General features: G+C 39.5%; 1 protein-coding gene across 1 annotated transcript in view; it reads right to left on the bottom strand.

Moving 5' to 3' along the window:
* Window positions 1-3,580: 3,580 nt before the first annotated feature.
* Window positions 3,581-18,318, bottom strand: part of SLC9A4 (solute carrier family 9 member A4) — a 58,496-nt gene continuing 43,758 nt past the window's right edge. The window contains exons 9-12 of the mRNA XM_033125066.1: window positions 17,071-17,167; window positions 11,984-12,115; window positions 11,137-11,224; window positions 3,581-5,210 (exon numbers count right to left, since the gene is read on the bottom strand). Of these exons, the coding sequence (XP_032980957.1) occupies window positions 4,855-5,210; window positions 11,137-11,224; window positions 11,984-12,115; window positions 17,071-17,167 (673 nt within the window). The 3' untranslated portion in view covers window positions 3,581-4,854. The remainder of the gene's footprint in view (window positions 5,211-11,136; window positions 11,225-11,983; window positions 12,116-17,070; window positions 17,168-18,318) is intronic.

Genomic DNA, 18,318 nt, shown 5'->3' on the forward strand with positions numbered 1-18,318 from the left:
GGGGCCTTCATTTGGGAACCAAGAACAGAGGTTTTTCTGAAACCTCATGTAATTGATATTCAAAAGAAACTCAGTTTAAAATAAGACACAAAACATTTTCTTTGTGTCCAAAAAATAATGACACAAATGATCTATCCTGTTCATCATCTAATTTTTAGACCATCTATTAAGGTTGTAAAAACAGATCTTTAAAATCGTGTCATCTTGCAGTGTATTTATTTGTCCATTCTAAAATTCTTTTTTCGGTAGGATGGGGCTTCTTGGTTTCTCCCCATTGGCTCTTTCCCAAGTGAGAAAGATAAGTATGTGTGGATTTGAGTCACTTACTAAATTCCCAATTCTTCTCAGGGAGAAAGTTGAGGTCAGTGGCTACGAACCAGACACACCCAGTTTCCAAGGTCTTCTGTAAGCATGGAGACCCTGGACCTATTACTTAATCTCTCTAAGCCTGTCTCTTTTTGTTTAGGACGGGGTGATACTGCCTTATGAATGTAAAGCATTTTGAACAGTGCCTGGCATACAGTAAGCACTCTATAAATGTTGGTTATTATTACTGTTTTAATCAAGACCGATTTCCTAGAACACAGGGTATGTACCCTGATTTGAGAACCACCCATTTTGATTCGAGATCTGTATTGCTGTATGTGCCTGGAAACAGAGTAGTGATCATCTTGGTTCAGTTTACACCATGGCTCCAGTTACTTTGTTGAACAAACCCTAATGAAGGCTGGGCAATGGAAATTTTTATTTCTAACCTGTCATACTTACTTGAGCACCCCTGGCTTGGAAGCTCATTAGAGTCTCAGAAAGAAAAACAATTTATTAATCAAATATTGTGCACAGATGAAACAACATATCACTTGCTAATTACAGGAGTGAGTAGCACTGATGCAGGCATCTCTTTTATTCCTCTTGGCTTATGGCTCAATTAACAATTAACAGTGACTGATGTCCTACAAGGAAGGTTTCTGTCTGCACTCCTGGATTTTCTCAGAAGGAGTTAGAAATAAGACACTTGACAGAGTTTAGTCAGGAGAAAAAAAAATTAAAAACTACAGTTAACCAGCTGTGTTATTTGTGGATAAAATATACTTGCAAAAACCTTAGACAACACCAACACACATTCATTGACTTTGTTCATAAAAAAATTAATCTTCTTAATTTTAGAAAGTTATGAAAGATACTAGAAACTATTTTTTTTCCATGCTGGAAATTCTTAAACACGTATTTCTTTAATCAATATTCATAAGTTAAGAGAATCACTTTTTTGGAGGGAAGGTCTTTTTGGAGGGAATCTAATAAACATTCCAAGCTGAGAAATTAAACCCCACTGAATGTTTCCTCAAGAAAGAGAAGTGTTCCCTTTCTTCACTGGGAACCTATCATGATATGTAAAGGCAGGGCTTCTAAATCCACTGTTTCTGTGAAAATAAACCGTGATTAGGAGTAACTGTCTTCAAAGTAGGAAAATGCAATAATTTTGAGGTAATGACACAAAAATAAATAAGCTATGATTGAAAAACATGGATTCATATCCAGACCTTATCTTTGGCTTTGCTATTGATTGAAGGATGCCGGATAGAGACCTGGCCAGGTACAGTTGTGATTACATTTTTCAGTGCTCTCTATTTCTGTCACAATATCTCCCCAGTGTCCTCTATTGTGTGAATCAAATGGCCTCTCAGAAAAGTCTCAGATCTCTGTTATTTATACTTCTTCATATTATCCAATCAATGTATATCTTCTCTCAGGAGTACATATTTTTTTTAGCCTAAATAATTAGAGCTAGCAGTCATCAAGCTCTTACTACAAAACAAGCACTAAGCTAAGAATTTTACATATATGATCTCATTTAATCTTCATGACCATTTTATGAGGTAGATACAATTATTACCTTATAATATCCTTTGGTAAATTTCAGGGAAGATAAGTAAGTCGCCTAAGGTCCCACAGCTACAAGTGCTCTGACTTCGGAACCTGAGCTCTGAACTAATTATATTGATTTTAAAATCTAAATGATTGCAGTGGCAGGCATCCAAACAAGTGAGAAGTTCTTCTGAGGGCTTCTTTGCAGGCTGAAACCAACACTGTAAGTTGAAAACCTGAGCTGTGCTGCACCCCTGCCATGGTAGTCAATTCTTACATAGCAATGGTAACTCTGCCACCGAATTCAGGTGATAATTTCAGCCCTACTTTCCATGGCCCAGTAACTTTTCCCAAAAAGAGAAACACAGAAGTATATGGCCTTCATGAGCAAGACAAAAGCATGAAGAAAGCAAAATAAAGTGTCCGGAATCTCATCTCCTCTTTGTCATAGCAGATCACCTTCTGCAGCTAAAGAACAAGGTTTCTCTTTTAGCAGGCTAATTAAAGATGAGAGACGTGCCCACTGCATCACATCAAGGTTGGGGAGGTGGAATAAGAACATTTACAACATCCCAAAGACCACAGAACATGTGGAAAACCTTAAGGTGGTATAGGATAAATGCAAAGAAATGCTACTTTTTACCCAATTTCCGAATTCACTGAAACCCAAAAACATTCAGCCTAACAATATAAACAGGTTTGGAAAAAGAAAAAGGAAAAAGAAACAAAAAACTTACGAAGGAAAATTAGTTTTTTTGTGGGGTGTGTGTCTATTTTTTGAGGTTCAAGATAAAAGGGTAAATTCAGCCACTGGCAGAGAAGGTGGACTGAGCAGTAGACCAGAAGTCAGTCCCAAGAGAACACCCCTTCCGAGATTCCATGGTGAGGAGAGAAGAACTAGATCTTCCTCAACACCCAAGGGGAAACTTTCTCTGCTGATGTGTATGATGCCTGTTGGAAAAACTCATCATGCAAAGCCGATACCCAAGGGCCTTCCTGGGGCTCCTATTATACCCTCAACCAGTCCACAGAGGGGCTGTCACTAATGGAATGAAGATCAGATCATACTGCATTTTGAAACAATCCTGGATGATAAACAAAAAGGCCATTTCCATATGAGCTCTCCAAGTCTACCAGAGCTACCAGGACCACTTGTACCCTCAACCTCCTCGCCTCTCAGGCAGGAGCTCCAGGGCCACTTCCCAGACTCGGGCAGCCCTGGCCAGCATCTAGATGAACAGTCTTTGGGGTAAACAATTCTATTCGTGGTTCTACCAGTTGAAGGGGCAAGTTCCAATCTACTCATTAAATCCTACCACCCCTCTCCCAAATGGCACCAGCATCTCAGAGAAAAGAAAAAAGACAGGTGGGCTCCTTTGATTGCTGTTTCTACCACTGCAGCAGGAAACTGGGTGAATGCCACTCACAAATTATAAATCCATGGAAAGTCATTTATCCTTTGTCAGTCACTGGCCCCCGTGGATTATACTAGAGGATAAGCTCACATCCTTGAAGGGAAAGCAGACCCTGGACTGGTACCTGGTAGCTTCTCAAGACCTCATTTTTACCACCTGGAAAATAAGGAATGTCTGACAATATCTTCTCTAATGTCTTATCCAGCTCTAAAATATCATCGTCACTTCAACATTTATAGATAATTTACCATGTACAAGGCACAGTCATAAGTTTGAAAAAAAGCTAAAACAAATAGAAAAAAGATAAAGCCCAGAGACAAATTATCCTCCCCTTCCATTCGGCCATGGACCATCGGAGTGAACACATGTGCACATGTATAAGTGTGATTCCCAGATCAGTTCCGTTACCTGTCCAAAGTGGTGTGGTGGCACCAAGGAGGAAGGGGATCACTTGAGCACTTCTGATTAAGGGGATCAAGGCAGATCTAGGGAGCCAGGTGCATTGGATTGTGACCTTTGAAGATGCATGGGATTAAATTAATTGGGGGTAGTTAGACATGTCAAGAGCAGCAATGAGAAAGGACATTGTGGTTAATCGATTACTATAGATTAGCCATTTAGTACAATGAATAGCAATTAATAATTATTTGTTAATCTATAGATGGCTAAAAGAGAGAGAAGGTGAAGAGAGGGGAAGGAGGGAGGAAAAATAAAGTCATCTAGCAAAGTCGGTGAGCTGCAATGTAAGGGTCAAGGTCAAGTCTGGGGACAATAAAGATGGAAAATTAAGTTGGAAAATAGTTTCAATCCCTAGGGCAAAATATCACACCCTGCAAATGCACATCTAATAAATACCTGTTGTTCATGTCACTGCTATTAAAGCCTACTTATGCCTATTTTGTGTCTAATATTTGTTTTTAAAATAAATATTCCAATTGTAAAATGGACAAACCCATTCTTTGTTCATAGATTAAATCTTTAGTCTGTATCACACATGTCTGTTATTGCTACTGATTAAATACAGCAATGTTATGACAAATTTTACCTCTCTCCATAAATGTAATTATTATATAGTGCATATCAAAGTCAAAAATTAAATTCATTCTCTCGGGAGGGAGGTCAATCAGTTTCTGAAGCCAGCTACTCACCACATGACCATGGCAAGATGTCCTCATTTGGGCCAAGATATGTCTAAGGCTCCTCCCAGTTCTACCTTGATTATAAGTTGCACATGCATATTGCCAAGGTGAATTACTCACCAATCACACTGTATCTCAATAAATTCCATGGGCCACATACTCTTAGAAATTCTTAGTGAATAATTTCTGGGGTGATGAATGTCTATCACTTACAGGGAATTATCTACAAAGTACATCAGCTAAGAATGTGACACAGCCTGCAAGCTTTCTCCCAGTCCTCCAAAAACTTTCCCTGCCTCTTACAGATGCATGTTTAATACCTTCTAAAAAAAAAGTAAACTTAATAGCTTTGTTTAGAATTCTGAAAATCCTTCTTTCACAAAAGAGGAAGATGGACTCTCGTGAAGCACAGAAAAATCTCGTGAACAATAAAACTATTTTTTGTGGAGCAAAGGACTGTGGGACCTGCGGTGTTCCCTTCTGCATCTGTGCTCAGCTGACCACCTGGACCCAATTGTTGAGGCCTCTTCCTCACTCTCTGCTCCAGATTCATACTCCTCATCTACCGCATGAAAAAGAGGTTTGGGCCTTAAAGCTGCCCATCTGCCTCTGCCAACACGCTCTTCTTGGCTTGTACTTCTTGGATAACCAAAGTTGGATGGCTTCCCTCCTCTGTTTAAATTCTTCATTGGGATTATTTCTTGTGTCAGTTGTCTTTCTTGAAGCGGCCTTGTTTGAGAGTTTGCATTGAACATGATGAATGAGAGGTCTGAATCACTGCTGCTGTTATCTAGGAAAATATGACAAGAAGGGGAAAGAACAAGACCTAAGATCAGAGAGAAGACTTAATATTCAAATGTCAAGAGCTCAGAATAAAACAGAGTACTTCTTGAGGCTCCAGCTCTAACCCTCAACTTTCTTATCATCATGATTTTCTCTCTTGAAGTTTGCTACCCCAAGGGGGAGTGGAATTCAGTTGACCCTTGAACAACATGAGGTTAGGGGTGCTGACTCCTTGCTCATTTGAAAAGCCATACATAATTTATGACTCCCCCCAAACTTCACTGCTCATAGCCTTCTGTTGACCAGAAGCCTTACAAATAATATAAAGTTGATTAACACATGTTTTGTATGTTAGATGTATTACATACTCTTACAATAAAGTAAGCTAGAGAAAATAAAATGTCATTGATAAAATCTTAAGGGAGAGAAAACTTACACCAGTGTACGTATCTATTGAAAAATATCCACGTATAAGTGGACATACGCAGTTCAAACCTGTGTTGTCCAGCGTCAAGTGCAGAAGCTATGTGGGCACTGCTATACACAAATAGAAATGCACAGAAACCTGTGTATCAAGCTCATCTCCCCTAGTAAATGTTTTTTACAACATCAGAACAATTGGCCATAAGGCACACGGATGCTTTTGTTGTTGTCAAAGACCAAAGCTAAATGGAAGGTTACGCGGTGCTGTGATATGAAAATGGTGGGTTTATCTTGGTTTGTTTTTTAATCAGTAGTCATCAGAAAGCATTAAATCTGAGTTCCATCCTTTTAACTTTGAACTACCCAGTCTTGAAGAAACAGGGTTGGGGTATGGGCACAGCAGAGAGCCATGTGTGGCAAAACAACTGTGACTAGATGCTCTCATTTCAAAAGAGGTAAGATGAACAGGTTGTGGCTGGCACCCAATGGCAATGATATGATGGCAGTGTCTATTTATTGCGAACTTACTATGTGCCTGTCACTGTGCTAATCCTTTTATATCTATTATGCCATTTAATCCTCATAATAATCCTTTGTGATGAGTGAAATTATGATGCTCGTTTCATAGGTAAAGAAGCTGAGGTTTCAAGAGGTTAAGTGACTTTCAGTATCACACAGTGAGGATAGAACTGGAGTTTGAGCAGAGCTTGTCCAGCTATGCATCCACTCCTTGTCAGCCTGTCACGGCCTCTTTCTTATATGTCATGTGCTGGTCCGGAGGGCTGCGTCATGATAGGAGAAAGCCATTGGGTATCTATGTAATTAATGTCCCTCTTGGACACCTTCCTAACACCTAAGCTATGCCCAGGACATTGCATGTCCTTACGTCACTGCGCATACATCCTCAAAGGAATATTTTTCACAAATCTTTTTAATTCTCATTTTCTCACATTTTTAATCTTACTTTTTATTTTCCCTGTAAATAGTCTCCTGAGAATTTAGGTATTTTAAGACTTTTAAATCTGAAAGCAGGCTCTTTTTTCCATTCTCTCTTCCCTCCTAAAAGAACAAAGCAAAACAAAACAAAACAAAAAGCAAAATCCCCAAACTAGAACTAATATGCACACAGATTTATACTTGACAAAATGTGTTAGGATGTGGGACATCAGAAAATCTTAAAACAGCCTCTTTAAAAATATTTTTCCGAAATGTGACCAAATTATTCTGAGAAGGTAGCCTGGAAGCTTAAGGGGAGCAGGAGGCCAGAATCAATGCTCTGAATAAAGAAAACACTAGTATGTTTGTCCATTTTTTTCATGACTTCCCTTTAATTTGCCCTCTATAGTCTGGCTTGGGACCAGAGTTCTTCTCCATCTTTCGGTGTTTGGAACACTAAGAAAACCACGGCCTGGATGCGTCTGCCCCCAAAGCTGACCCTTCCTCTCACGCCCCTCTTCCCCCTTTTGGTTTCCAACCACTCCTTCTCAACATACAAGTTTGCTCCCATCATCACACAGATTCTAGCTGCCATTTGCTGACCACCTTCTGGTTGTTGAAAAGTGGGCTCCAAGCCCTAGAAAGAGGCTTAAGCAGGTGTCTTCCAAGGTTGAACTCAACTTAAATCATTCAATCTGTCCAAAAGGGGAAGAAGTAGTTGGCTGGAAAGTGGAAGGAGGAAGGAAAAAGGAGGAAGGGTGAGGACTGCCCTGTCCCATTTGCACAGTCCTCGTCCGGGTCAGTACCAAGGCAACACAGTTCTGGGGAGACATCAGTGCCGACCTCAGCAACAACATCTGAATATCTGTTCTTCTGTCTGACACCTGACTGAGAGTCTTAACTTCTGGACATGGGCACCTGGGGGGCAAAATGAAGGAGAAATCGGAAGTGCTTCCGCTCAGGGCAGAGCAGACCCTGAAGCTCAGGGATGCCAGTGGGCTTGCTGGGACAGACTCGGACCTCCAGTGCAACCCTCCCCCGCACCCTCCTCCTGTGCTTTTCTTTTGTTTTAGTTGTGGTAAAATACACACAACATAACATTTAGCATTTTCATCATTTTCTCCATTTTAACCATTTCCCCCCCTATTTTAACCATTTTTAAGCATACAGTTCTGCGACACTAAGCACATTCACATTGTTGTGCTACCATCACCACCCTCCATCTACAGAACTTTTTCATTTCCCCCAATCCACAGGGATTTCAAGCAGTCGCAGGGCATAGGAGTCCAGGCAGACCCCCTCTACTTATAACACCAAGTGAACCCGAAGGGGAAGAGTGTGTGGTGCCTCCCCCTAAAACCAGCAGGTTTCTCCCAGACATCTAGAGTAAGGGATGTTCTAACACTGGAGGTCAAGGGGAGAGTGAGGAAGGAAAGTGCTCTCCAAGTCCTAGCCTGGTTAGCCAGGGACTACTTGCTGGATGCACATCTTCCTCCGTGTTCTCTCCTAGAGCCCTGGCCATTCCCTGACCTTGTCCTTATGCAGAACAACTTCTAGTTTGCAGAGAAGGTGGACTCAAATTATTGTGCCTAGATCTCAGTCTCACCCTGTTATTATAATTCTTTAAAACTTATTAGGGATAAGTCCCACTTCATTATGTTTCCTTCTTAGATTTGTAGTTTTACCACTCTTTTGGCTCACCTAGCTGAACACATTTGAAAGTAAAAAAAAATTCGTTGGGATGAAGATTTCATTTCGTGGCTAGATTGATTCACGTAGAACTGACATTTCTGACGTGTTGTCTTCCTTTCCAAGAACATCTCTATCGACCCATATCAGGTCTTCTTTGCTATCCCTCAATAGTAATAATAATAATGGCTAATATTTATTGCACCTTTACTTGGTCCCAGGCACTGTTCTAAGAGCTTTACTGTGTACTGATTGGTTTCACATCAGGGCAACACTTTTGTATATGGGAGATATCAAAATTCTTTCCTTTATAGAGAAAAAATGACAGCATAGAAAAGTAGAGTTTTATGTTTTCTTCACGTAAGTCTGATATATATTTTCCTAGGATTTTATGATTTTTACTGAAAGTATGAGTGAGGTGCCTTCTAGGGCATCTACTGAAAGGATAGGATCCTTTAACCTGTTAATCTGGTGACTAACTAATGTAAACACATTTCAAATTTTAGACAACCCCACCTCTGAAATAAGCCCTACTTTGTAAGGTGTAATATTGCTTTAATGTTCTGCTGTATGCTGTTTATGAGTTTAATGCTTTATTTAAGATTTGTGCATTAGTGCTTAGGAGTGGCTGCTCTGTGGTTTCTTTCCTGCTCCCATTGCGTGTGCTATTGATGTTCATCTCAGGAGAGTGACCGTGAGAGTTTCATGTTCTCTATTCACCCCAACAACGTAAATAGCACCAGATCATTTGTACCAGGAAAATTTAAGAAAAATTAATCCATTATACACCCTATAACTGATGTTCTTTTGTTTGTTTGCCTTTGTTTGTGGAATAGTTCTTTTATGACATAATACTAGTTACAAGACTAGTTACAAGACTGTGACCTGGGACCTGGGGATAGATGAATAGATCAATGAGACAGAATTGAGAGACCAAAACTCTCTCAGGAGAAATGACCTTAGTACAAGTAAGGTGGCATTTCATCTTAAAGGAAAAAAATGATGTTGGGACAGGAGCAGAACTACTCGAAAACAACCTCTCACTTAATTTACACAAAGATAAATCTCAGAGGGTTTGAAATCTAAATGAGAAAATTAAACTATTAAAATTCTAAATGAAAAATATTGGGTAAATCATTTGCTAATGTTTCTGTAGAAGATCAAACAGATTTGATTAATCAGAATCTGAGTGGCAAGTACGTCTAAAAACTAAAAGATAAATTTGAAACTTGACGCATAATCACTGGCAGCAAATATCAGACAATGGATGATATCCCTATTATATAGTGTTCCTCAAATTCATTTTAAAAAAACAAACAACCAAACAGAAAAAAAATGGACGAAGCAAAAAGAAAAACTTCTCCAAAAGAAATACAGTGCCTCTAAAATTACAAAAAAAAATGTTCAACGGCACTAAAAATAAAAAAAGACTTGTATAAAAATTAAATATGGTATATAAATTTTATCCTATTATACCATAGATTACTCAAAAATTTGACAATAATGGTAAAAGTGTTCAGAAATGTCCTTTCTCATACACTGTTGCTGTGAGGGTAAATTTAAATATATGTAATTTTTTGACCTAAAAATTTTACTTTCAGGAAAATATTCTAAGGAAATAATTGGCTATTTGTGCAAAAATAAATCACAAGTGATCCAAGGTACTTATTGTACCTTATCATTTCTTATATTCATTTCTTATATTCATTTCTTATATTCTTATATTTCTTATATTCATTAAAAATTAAAAATATATTAAATATTTCTTAAGAATTTATCTAAATAAGCTATGATGCTTTTATATAATTGATTATTATTAAGTCATTAAAAATGATCACTAGATTCATATCTATTGACATGGAAATATGTCCACAACACACGGTTGAGTGAACTAGACAATTTATAAGTTAAAAAACAATGACTAGACTATGATTTTTTTGGTATAATATGATGCTGATGTGTTATATCTTTTGTTTGTTTGTTTTTGTATCAGGGTACAGGCAGGGTAGAGATCAGGACGGTGTAGAGAGAATTATAGAACGATGTACGATAGTGATTATATCTGGGTGTTGGGTTTCAAATGTTTTCAAGTTTCTTTTTATGCTTTTATATACTGACATATTTTCATTTTATATCAAGCATATTTTAAAATCAGAAAATAATAAAATTTTACTTTAAAGAATAATTATATTCATTGTTCAAAGATTTAATTCTAAACTCTAATGCATTTAGTTTCTTTGAGTTTCCAATGTGATTTTAAGTCTTAAAAATCTAAAAATTAAAATAGAAAACATGGTCTATTACATATATTATCTTACCTTTTGATAATAGAAATCATTCTATATACATGTTTTAAGTATAACAACTTGGCTTTTATTAGAACAATAGGCAGTTTCAATAATTGTAAGAATTCTACTTAAGAATTAGATTTTAAATGGGAAATATTTAATCAGTAAATTTGACGGAATTATTTTAGCAAAATTTAACCAACTTTGGAGAATTGTACAACTTCAAAAAAAAAAAAGTGCCCATCTTCTCTTTCTTTAAGACAAGGCTCAGCAAATTATGACTATATCCAGCCCACTGCCTCTTTTTGTATGGCCCACGAGCTAAGAATGGTTGTTACATTTTTTAAATGGCTGATAAAGAAAAAAAAGAATATTTCATGATGGGTAAAAATAATATGAAATGTGAATTTCAGTGTCCATCAACAAATTTCTGAATTAGAGTCATAGAAGTGTTTTTTTCTTTCTCTTGTCTTATAAGTACGTACATGATTGTGTTCCAATCAATATTCTTGATTTTGCATTTTGACCCACGAGCTCTCAAAATATTTACCATTCAACCCTTTACAGAAAAGAAAAGCAGCCAGGCATGCAGGTTACCTGTGAGTTCTTCAGCCCTCAGGTCTCTTCTTGTTGGCTGAGGATTGCTATAGGGAAAGGAGAGGTAGCGGATGTTTTTGGTATCAGCCTGTGGGAAAAAGTAGAAATAAAAGCAGAATTAGCTACCACAATTTGGAGTTTCAAGTGGCAAACAATGTGAAGGGCACAGACAGACCTATCCCTTGTGGCCTCTTGTTTGGATTCGATTAATGACTTTCAGTTACTTTTGTTGAAAGAAAACAGAGTGCTTCAGCCTTCAATATGTATTTCCTTTCCCTCTCATGATAAAACAGAGCATTCAAATCTCAAAGTCACTCCCACAGCCCCACTAAGATTAGGGTCGGGAAGACAATTCAGACGCAGCTTCCACCCAGAAGCCCCAGGGAGATCGGTTTTATAGAACCTCAAATAGAATAGTTCAGATGCATAGTGGGTGATATGAACGTAAAGCACGAGTGTCTTGGCACAAACAGATTCCTCCCTGTATCTTCCTGGGACAGAAGTAAGTGTTCTAGAACCAGGGTTCCCTGTGCACAGAGGTCCCCTTAAAAGGTCGGTATCAGGCCACCACGGCATCTGGTCTAGACTCACAGCCTAGTGACTGTGTTCCAATCACTGACACATCCTGGAGGGAAGTTTGCTGCCACCCACCCCCTGGACAGACCCCCTCAGGTCCCTAAGGCCAGGGGCCCAGAGAGGGACACCCATGTGTGGTGTCCCGAACCCTCTTGCTTTTGTATTTCTCTGACAGCAAGGCAGTGGTTGTGTTTGTTTGCTTAAATACTGATGGTATCACCTGAGGAGGCCCTGACCCAGCTCTCCGGTGAGTCCACAGCCCCCACCTTACCGGCTTTCCCCACGGCAGGCTATGGCCTTTCCTCATGCTGTCCCGTAAGGTATTGTAGCGGCGGGTCAGGATCTCTTTAGCCTGCTTCTCACATGTTTGGGGTTTGAGGTTATATTTGTTGTAGGACAGTGTCTACAGAAAGATAGAATGTCAAATACATAAGGATAATAAGGGTATCTCCTGTAGAACTTTCAATATCAGGAAACCATGGAAATATCACAAATTAAGAATACTAGAGCAAGATTACACAGTGAAAGTCATCTGAGCATTTGCTCTAATTACAGAGGAACAAGCTGCGTCCTTCCCCAACCCCCAGGAAGAAAGGTCTGTGACCAAGGCCACCCCTAGAAGGACAGATCTGTGGTTGGAGCCTGCGCCTGCTGGCTCACAGAGTAGTGCTCACCATCTGTACTGATCCCCTATTATCCTTGCGGTGGTCCCTCTCCCTAAAATACCCACTGACTTTGGCTGCCCCATACACACATTTTCTTTCCCGGGTTGTACTTTTGGTGTTAGGCCAGTAGTTACTGAGCATTGGGATTTAATGGATCAGGAAAATGTCAAAATGACTTTGGGAATTTCTATGAGGTTGCTGTTTTTTAATTTTGCCAATTAAAGATACATTTAAAAAAATCATCCAATCACTATCACCAGCTTCAGTTAAAAAAGGAAGAGGTCTTTTAACCAAAATAGGAGGGAGGACATCATCTCGGATAAAGAGCAGTCCTTCAAATTGAATCAGTTTAGCCTTATGAAAAACTGTCCTCACTCAGGCCAGTGGGAACCTGTCTTACAACATAGACCAACATTAGTCCTTAGATGTTTGCAAAGTGCTTAACTGGACCTTTCCTCTCTTCTTCTCACCCAAGGTTCATCAGTGAATATCCTGTTTCCGCTTGGTCAGTAGGTCCCAATGGATAATCAATCAGGACTGCAGCCGCTATTGCTCTTGGTTAACAGATGCTTTAGTGAGGATATTCAACAGCAAAAGAGCACATGCTCTAGGTGCTTGGTGTCATGATAGACATGGGATTTGAAAAAACGAACAAGTTAGAATTATGGTCTTCAAAAGGCTTACAGTCTACTGAGGGAGTTAAACAAATAAGCATGTTATGTGCTCGGGTAAATGATAAGACCCTGGGGTCTGCAGGGAGTTATGGAGGACAGGCAAAGGACACTTAATCCAGATGTGGGCAGGAAAGATGCATTGCACTGAGCTGAGGCTTAGAAGCTAAGGGGAAGGGGGAACACATGAGACAAGACATAGCTGTGAAACAACTGGGGAAGAGAGAGGTAGGGCCGCTGGAGCAGAGCTGGGGATTTGTTATTACAGAAGAATGAAGTACTTTATTCGAAGTAGGGTACTAGAGGTACAGGAAGGGGTTGGGGACAACCTGCCAAGAGAGGAGACTATATCCTCCAGGCCAAGGGTCTCTTAAGTGGGGTACATACAGATGATCCCCAATCTGAGAAAATAAAATACTAAAATTTATATTTCCATAAAAAATACAAAAGAGATTAAGTTTTATTAGTACTTAATATATGGGTTTATAATAGAGCCTCACTTGATCCATATATGAGATGATCAAATTTCCTGTCAGAACAGCAGAGGATGTTTGTCACAAAGTGTTTAGTTTATTGTTTGTGTTTTAGTGTATACACATCCAGTTAAGTATCTTTGTGGCCGTTATTATCTATTAACTCAATAACAGTTAACTAATACTCACAAAATAGACAATTGTCTAAAAGTAGTTCCATAATGGAGACAAAGGTTGGAGGTCAAGAGAACATGAGGAATTAGCAAAGCCAACTTTCTCCTTCTGCTGATAGTTCTTTATCAGCAACTCTTGATAAATTAACCAATCTGACAAGAACTTAGTCAAAAATACTGAATTTTGAAGCCAGGTTGAAATTATGGATTTTTGTCTAGCATTGCCAATGATGGACCTCAACCTAAGTGCCTTTTATACATTGAAATATTACAGAGTGACATGTGACACTGTCATAAAAAATATTTAAAAATTAAGCATCTAGAATATGGAGACAAACTTTTACAATTTGTCTTCAATGTGAAATTCATGCAAAATAACCTCGGTGTGCTGTGTTTACACACACATATGTATATGTGTTTGTATATGTGTGTGTGTGTGTGTGTGAGTGTGTGTGTGTACAAATATTGCTAGTAGGAATTTCCTACACCTTGATTTGAGGGGAGGCTGTACTTTGAGGAATATTTGGACACTTTTTCTTTGATTTTGCCTCATATCCCATCACTCGTGTGCTTGTCTAGTTTGCCTGTCTGCAGGAAGCATACTAGGTCTTATGCATATAATGTCTACTCAAGTTTCTTTCCTCTCCTTCCTCCCTGTTTGTCCTTAATTTTTTTTTCAATTACAGTATGCATATAATGTTATATTAGTTTCAGGTGTACATCCCTTTCTGCCCTTTGATGAAGGAGCTGGCGACTGTTTAAAGCCTGTATTTCCCACTAACACTTGAGCTGTATGGGAGAAAGATGTGTATTCTATACGTGCAGTCAATCTTTGCTGAAGTAAACTGAAGTTGAATAAATTGTTCTCCTCCTTTGAAAGTATATAGAAATTCTGAGTGTGACCTGATCATTCACGCCATCCCAGGGACGGCCCATCAGTCTCTAACTTATCCGGGGGGTCTAGGCTGAGGCCAGTTTGCTCCCTTGTAAGTTTAGAAAGAGTGTTTCCCAATCTCCATCCCCACTGAGTTCCAGAGAGCTTCTGCTGAGGTTCTCCTGCTGAGAATGTCCAGAGGTTAGTTCTTCAACTTCCTCGCCAATGAAAATCTTGTACTGGATGTGCTGAGGGGTGTGGCTTCAAACAGGAGTGGCTGGAGGTCGCCCCCCAACCCCTTCTCCCAGTAGAACAGACCCAGCAAGATCAGTTCAGTTTCAGATCAACTATGTATTAGGATCTCCCAGAGTTAAGCCCGGCACTCATCCCAGGCTTGCCCTAAAAGAACTCGACTCCCAAGATGGCGTCTTCCAAGCTGTGGACTGTGAAAAATGCCCCAACTATGGTGTGAGGCCTACCAACCTATAACCCAAGCTATAGGACTACAGATGTTACCTTTTGTGACAGTCCTCAAAATGGTAGATTGCCCACTAGAAACAAAGCAGATGGACTGTTGTCCTGGATTGCATGTTTAGAACAGTTTTTCCTTTAACAGAGCAAAAGGACCATGGTGGATGAGAGGAGTCACATGACCCATGTAAAAGATGGGGTGAGAAAGGAAAGACAGGAGGGGGAAGGACTGGTAAGTTTCACTCTCTCAAAGTAACAAAAGTGGAGGTAAAGCCATAGCAGAGGCTTGGAAACCCCTTATATGTTCTCATATGACTTCTCAGGACCTATTTGCTTATTTGAGGGCAACAAGGCAAGTGGATACTACCTAGCTTAGAAGGGGGAAACCTGGAAGACAGACTGACTAGGCCTACTGATCAATGAAGAAGGGTGTGGCTACCTGAGAATCTGCATAAAAGGAATAAACAAGAGATATCATTTGACTAAATCAAAGTCTCAGAAGGACTCACCCAGCGCCCCCAGAAATGTTCCGCCTACACACCTTGGACCAGTTCCCAAGTGCCAGCATAGACTCCATACCTTTTTCCAAAATTGAGAATACTATGCCTAAAACATCTCCTTTTATATAGGCTTTCAGCATTGTAGTTTCAATATTCTAATCTAAACCATCTCAATTTTCTGAGCTCTGTTACAGTCAATCAGATTGAAACAAGTATCATCGGAGGCCAGGTGGCATCTTTTTTTTGGGCAGTTAAACTCATTTTAGGCTGGGTTGGAGTCACAAGATCTCTATTTCCATTTCTGGATCTTTCTCTAAATTCAACCTTCATCAACCTGGGGAGAGGCTGTGGCCCTCACCAAGCTAATCCACATTCTTCAAACCAGGAAATTCTCAACTATTTATCTAAGGCCGAATGTGATAGTCTCACTGAGACAGTTTCACTTGGAATGGTTTCGAAGCTGTTGGATTTACTCTCAGTGTGCTATGATTGATGCTGACCTATATAGTCTTTTCAGCAGATACAGAGCCTTTTGATGACACAGGCCCCTTAATCACTGACTTTTCCAAAGCAGGAAGCCAGAAAACATTCACTTTCACTAGATCATGAAAGTCTGGAGTCATGGAAAGAGCCCTGGGCAGGCAGTTGGAAGATGTAGGCTCTTAACTTAGATTTGTTTTGTGACCTTAATCAAGTCCGATAAATAACTCCCCTAACCTCAACATCATTTGCAAACAAGGAGCTTCGACTACATAGATGGTTTTTTTGGTCCCATCAAGACTATGATCTATGATATAGTCACAAAAACCAAGGCTCTCAATTGAATTCACTTATAATCGTACTCAAGAATTGGGATGTTCGACTGAATCCTCAAACTAAACAAACAAACAAACAAACAAACCCTCCTAATTAAAGGACACAAGTTTACATATCATTTGACTAGATCAAAGTTTAGGAAGGACTCACCTCACCCACCGACCCCAGAAATATTCTTACGATGCACTTTGGACCAGTTCCCAAGGGCTAGTATAAACTTCAGACCTTGTGCCAAAACTGAGAAATAGTATGCTTAATATGTCTCCTTTTATTTAGGCTTTCAGCATTGTAGTTTCAATATTCTAATCTAAACCATCTCAATTTTCTGAGCTCTGCTACAATCAATCGGGTTGAGAAAGTGACTATCATCAGAGTCCTGGTGCCATCTTTTTTCTGTGATGCGGTGGGTGAACTCCATCACATGTCCATCTCTGGAGGGACAGGGAGAACTGCTGGTTCTGGGAAACACCAGGTTGCAGGGCTAGGGGCAGCCTGACCCCTAGGGCCAGCAACTGGATTTGCATTTCTTTTTATACCACAGGTGCCAATTTTGCAGCAGAAACATAACAATTAACTTTCTGTTCTGCAAACTAAGCAGGGAGAAATTGTTTAGTAAGGAGGCTGCTTTAGAGAGGATATTGTGACCAAGAAATGATTCCTGAAGGATTGGTTGCTAGCACAGGCAATAGGGACAGGTCAGATGGCTTATACTCACCCTTTGTCGAACTTGGTACATGTTGCGTGTCAGAATGTCCCTCATGGACTCCACATCTTCAGGGGAAAGCCTTTTGGTTCCTTGTATCCTCTGGGCCCTGGAAACATCATTGAAGGGAGGTAAGCATTATTCTTCCATCCTGGCAAGAGTGCCACAAAAGTATCAATGTACCTGTGGGAGTTCTAAGTTCCAGAACCCCTGTTTTTACATAGTCTTTCCTACTGTTTTAATAAGTTCCTGTGAAATGTCAGTATATGCATCTTGATTTACAGTTTGAAAATATAGCTTCTTTGCCTTTAGCTTTTATTTGAGAAACAGAATAGCTCATTTTTAAAAGGGGTTTAAGGAGATCACAAACCATTTATTTTTCCCCCTTGTAGCTGTTATGAATGGACATGTTTGCAAAATACAATAAAAACAAAATTACAAAATAATACCATAAAATGCAAGCCATATGTTTTACTGTTAGATTCGACAGAAACAGGATTACTCAGTCAAGGCTGACTCTTGGTTACGTCTGTACTTATCGAGGACAAGTGACAAACAGCTCATGGACAATACCATCCACATACCACATTTTGAGCAGCATTGAGCTAAGAGAGTATTACAATGTGATGAGTACGCTTAGGAGCACATTTATCTTGGAATTGTCCCTTTAGGGATTCTATCTTTGGCTAAAGAATAATTGTAAGAAACTAATATTGTATTTTACAAGGAGAATTAGACTATTTTCATCACTGAAAAGTCAGCCCAGTTCTGAGACACTGGGAACTCTGTGCGAATCTAGAAACAGTTGACTGCTCACTGCCTCCGCACTGACCAGTTCCCAGGGCTTCCTTCACCATGAGCCCTCCCACCCCCCGAAAAGGGTTCAAAAACCAAGTCATGCCCAGGTTAGCAGTCAATGCACAATTGTCCTCTGAGGATTTCAAAGTCATGACATTGCTATGTGCACGATTCACCTGTGACAAATATATTGGATTTCAATCATTTCAATTTAGTGGAGGTAGTTTCTAAAAACTTTTTATTGCATGAGTAATATACCTTCCATGTAGAACATAAGAACTAAAGACAGAACTAAAGAAAATTAAACTTATCTTTTACTACTTCACTTCCCTTAACATCTTGGTATAAACCCTTAGAGTTTTGCTTTGTTTCATCTCTAGCTGCAGCTCTTCAGAATGCATAAAGCTGCTGCTGTGCTCATGTCTGCCTGCAAAGGCCTTCGGGTAGTTGATCATAGAGATG

The sequence above is a fragment of the Rhinolophus ferrumequinum genome, chromosome 13 (assembly GCF_004115265.2).
Source record: "Rhinolophus ferrumequinum isolate MPI-CBG mRhiFer1 chromosome 13, mRhiFer1_v1.p, whole genome shotgun sequence".
NCBI classification, from domain to species: domain Eukaryota; kingdom Metazoa; phylum Chordata; class Mammalia; order Chiroptera; family Rhinolophidae; genus Rhinolophus; species Rhinolophus ferrumequinum.